Source organism: Ailuropoda melanoleuca, unplaced genomic scaffold, assembly GCF_002007445.2.
Source record: "Ailuropoda melanoleuca isolate Jingjing unplaced genomic scaffold, ASM200744v2 unplaced-scaffold2103, whole genome shotgun sequence".
NCBI classification, from domain to species: Eukaryota; Metazoa; Chordata; class Mammalia; order Carnivora; family Ursidae; genus Ailuropoda; species Ailuropoda melanoleuca.
In genome coordinates this window covers 1-3,740 of record NW_023190538.1, presented here as the reverse complement: position 1 = coordinate 3,740, position 3,740 = coordinate 1, and the positions used below count along the sequence as shown (strand labels likewise).

The following is a 3,740-nucleotide window of genomic DNA, read 5'->3' as shown; positions in this document are numbered from 1 at the left end:
TCCAGCTTTGGCCCTCACTGGATGAAAAGAGGCCATACCGGCAGAGGGAGATGATTTCTCTTTGGATGTGGTGGGTGTGCACCCAGGAGACGGCTGCACTCGGGACAGGTGGTCACGGGGGCTACAGTTATGGCATTGGCAGGATAAAAGTAGAAACTGAGGCTGTGCACGATCTGGGTGGGGGAAGAAGGAGCCAGAAATGCTGCGTGGGAGGGGCAGAGGAGGAGCACCTGACTGCAGTGCCCCAGGTCAGGGAGGGGAGCATTCAGGAAACTCCAGACCCTGGTCTCTAGGCTTCTCCTGCCCCACCCTCAAGCTCCAGCCTGGAGTGCGAAAACATTCCACTCTGCCAGGGGCAGCCTTTCTAAAGGCTGCTTGTCTGGCCTGGCGTCCTGGTCTGTTTCCTTGTCCACCTGGAAACCTCTTACACATTCCGGAAAGCCCTGTCCAGGCACCACTCCTCTGTAAGACCCTTCCCCAGCCTGGCGCTATGCAGAGCCAGCACCCCACTCGGGCATCGCATGCCCCTCACGCACAACACTCGCCGCAAGGGCGGTGTCAGAGGTGTCACTGCCCGGCAGCAGGACCAAGCCACCTACCTGCGGTGGCTTCACAAAGTCCGCCACGTCCCACAGCCGGTTACCCAGCTCCTCGATCTGGGTCACCGAAACCCCTTTGAGTTTGGTGATGACGGAAATCTGAGGGTCCAGATCTCGCTCCTGGTATCCTTTTTTGGCGAGGAGAGCCCACCTTAAGAAGAAGCGATGGGCAGTGTGGCCTGTCCCTGGTCCCTGGTGAGCAGTGGCAGAGCGGGCCCCAACCTCTCCGCCTCTCTCCTCACACACCCTCCGGGGTCCCAGCCCAGCATTCAGGGCCCCCGCCTCCCCTCCAGCCTCATTTCCCACCCCAAACACCCCGCACAGGCCGGAACCTCCAACCATGATGAGAGAGCCAGTGCCTTTCATGGGTGTCCCCTGTCAGGCATTCACGGGCTTAGAAATGCCCAGCACCACCTCCTTCACCAGCCGACACCCTTCCCCTGCCCTGGCTTGGCCCACCTCCTCCTTAAAGACTCCCCCGACCCAGCTAAAACTGGTGGTCCCTATAGGGACCTCAGTGCTCCAGCTCTCCCAAGCAGCAGGGACTACCTCCTGCCCCACCAGGGGCCTCCTGGGTACAGATGGGGACCCATCCTGCTCTGTGCCCAGAGATTAATATGGACCTGGAAACAAGGCCCAGGAAAGAAAGCAGGTGGGCAGACAGGAAGACAAAGGTACACAGCTTGCTCTTGTATCCCCTGGCCTCTAGACAGACAAAGATCCTCCCTTCTGCCTACTTCCTCCCCTGTCCCAAGCTGCTCCCCTCTGCTACCACCCGCTCAACCCCTGAAGAGTCAAACCGGCAGCCCTCAGCCCAGCAGGCCCAGTCATTATCCCCACCCCCCCCCAGCCAGTGTGGCCCAGGAGCCTTTCTCTTACCCCACCACGTAGGCCATGACCCCAAGCTGCAGCAGCCTCTGCAGGGCGCCCACCCGCCAATTCCTGGTTACCACATACTTCTCCGTTTTGTAATCCAGAAGCCCCCAGCCCGCCAAGGCCCCTGGGGAGCCCATGCTTCCAGCTCCTGCCGGCTGCTGGGGGCGCATGAGTCAGCACAGCAGCTGCAGCCACAGCTGAGGAGGAGGTAAAACAGGCGCCCTAGCTGGACCAGGCCAGCAAGCTATTAAAGGGACACTTCCACTGGGGACAGGATCCAGCCTCCACCCCCCAGCCCTGGGTTCAGTCCCAACCCCTGGCTGCCCAGGACCTCCCACCCTCTCCCCCTGAAGGGGCCCAGGGCCCCCGCAGAGAGAAAGAAGTCCTGCAACCCTACCCTCTGGCCTCTCTTCCTTGGGGGAGGGGAGGAGGAGGAGATGACAAGTGTCATAGGTACTGTGAGAGGGCAGCATGGGGGCTGCAGGAGCCCAGAGGAGGGGTCAAGGAGAGCTTCGGGAAGAAGTGACCTCTGAGCTGACGCTGGCAGATTCTGAAGTTCAATAAGCAAAGCTGGAGAGGAATGTTCCTGGTGGAGGAAGCAGCATATGCAACGCTAGATCGTGAGAGAGACTTGGCAGCCACAGAGTGAGAGCGTGACTCTGGCTCCAGGGAGGAGGGTGACCAGGCTTTGCAAGGTTCCCCAGGCTCTCTTGTGCAGAGCGCCCGCAGGCCGTAGGGACAAAGCACAGGCGTTGAGGCCAGCCACGTTCCCCAGTACGTGGAAGGTGTGGGGGCGATGCCGGAAGCCTGGCGCACGCTCTCATCTGCCTAACCTGGGAGTAGGTTTAATGTCTGCCCACGCCAGCGGCGGTTTCTGTAGCAACCAACAACCCCGGGTTGCCCCGGCGACAGCTACCGGGGAGGAGCGTCTCTATCGGCCGCCGCGGGCGCCCGTTCGCTGTCCGCCACATGCGATTGGTCAACTCAGCCGGAGGGTCCGCCCATATCCCCGGGCTGCGCTCTAGGTGCTGTGCCGCACAGGTCCGGCCTCAGTGCCCGCGACTGAGAAATGGGCGTAACCATGAGGGCTGCCTGCAAGAGGTCCGGGAAGGAGCAGGAGGAAGAGCAGGAGGAGGAGGAGGCAGCGGGCGCTGGGCGTCTTGCAGGGGCCCAGGAGGCCGAGGAGGGTTCGCGCGTTGATTCAGACTCCGACCAGGAGATGGAAGGTGCTCCCGGGCAGGGATGCGGGCAGGCCTGTCCCCTGACCTAGGGAGCTCCTCTGGCAGGGCTGGAGGGTGCAGGCTGGGGCCAAGTGGGCAAGGGACCCCTGTCCAGCAGGGAGCGCACCCTCCGTCAGGACAGCCGGCGGCCCCTCCAGTCGGCCCCGGCCCCTCCCCACAATGCTCCTGGCGACATCAGGAGTTTCACCTTTAGAAAACGCCTCCAAAGTGAGTGGTGTTAAAGCCCGCCAAGCAGCGTAAGAAGGCGTGTCCCACCCCGAAACAGGATCAGGGCTGGATTTTCCCAACCCACACAACAACTAAGCTAATAAGTGTATAGAACTTAGAACTGTTTCCGTTTCTTCCCCCATAAAATATTCACAAAACCTAACGTGCTCTGCAATCCAGCGGAAAAGACACAGCGCGCACTTTGGCATGGAAAGTTTCTAATCCAGACAGGAAAGGTTCTAATCCTGGCTCTGCCAGGGTTCACTACTACTAGCTGTCTGAATTTAGGGAAAGGACTTGCTTTCTCTGACTTTCAATGTCCCTACTAGCACAGGAAGAAATGCCTCTAGAGGGAAACACAGGCTGCATGGTGACACAGGGCAGGGGAGTGGGCGACTGTGTCTGGAGAGGGATCCACATTCATCAGCTCCCTGTCTCCTGTCAGGCATCTGTGAGCCTGGAGAACTGGTCAAGGACCCCCTCTACCTGAGGTCCTGCCAGGCCCATAGTGTTGTGCCCGCCTCCTGCTTTCTGCGTCAAGGGAGCGCCCCAGAGCTGAACCTGCGGCATCGTGGCCTGGGGCCCCAGGTAACCCTGGAGAGACCCTGGGGTCAGGCTTGGAGTGACAGGACCTGGGAGACAGCAGCCATGGGAGTGGCCCCTTCTTGAGCCCATACCACACACTCCCCGGCCTTGTATGTGTGTCAGACGTGTCCCATCCCCCGCATCTGGGTGACGGGTGGGATCAGGGCTATGACAGAATTCAGTGTAATGGTTGGGAGGTCTGCAGGGGGCCCCTAACCTGCTGTGGGGGGGG

At 60.7% G+C, this 3,740-nt stretch overlaps 2 protein-coding genes across 5 annotated transcripts; one reads left to right on the top strand and one right to left on the bottom strand.

Moving 5' to 3' along the window:
- Positions 1-1,762, bottom strand: LOC109488772 (P2X purinoceptor 6). 4 transcript variants are annotated; one of them, XM_019794017.2, is made up of 3 exons: positions 1,479-1,762; positions 600-750; positions 7-173 (listed from the first exon to the last, which is right to left on the bottom strand). In XM_019794017.2, exons 1-3 carry the CDS (start codon positions 1,643-1,645, stop codon positions 15-17), a joined length of 477 nt encoding a protein of 158 aa, XP_019649576.1. In that variant the 5' UTR covers positions 1,646-1,762; the 3' UTR covers positions 7-14. The 4 variants fall into 4 exon arrangements, with proteins under 4 accessions (XP_034506297.1, XP_019649576.1, XP_019649577.1 ...); XM_019794018.2 differs by having other exon boundaries at positions 1,557-1,762; XM_034650406.1 differs by lacking the exon at positions 1,479-1,762 and having other exon boundaries at positions 1-17; positions 600-1,440.
- A 753-nt stretch (positions 1,763-2,515) lies between these two features.
- LRRC74B (leucine rich repeat containing 74B) lies at positions 2,516-3,511 on the top strand (the record flags this gene model as incomplete). Its single annotated transcript, XM_019794015.2, has 2 exons — positions 2,516-2,701; positions 3,369-3,511. Coding segments are annotated over exons 1-2 (300 nt in total), but the record flags the coding sequence as incomplete, so codon positions are not given.
- Positions 3,512-3,740: the final 229 nt, after the last annotated feature.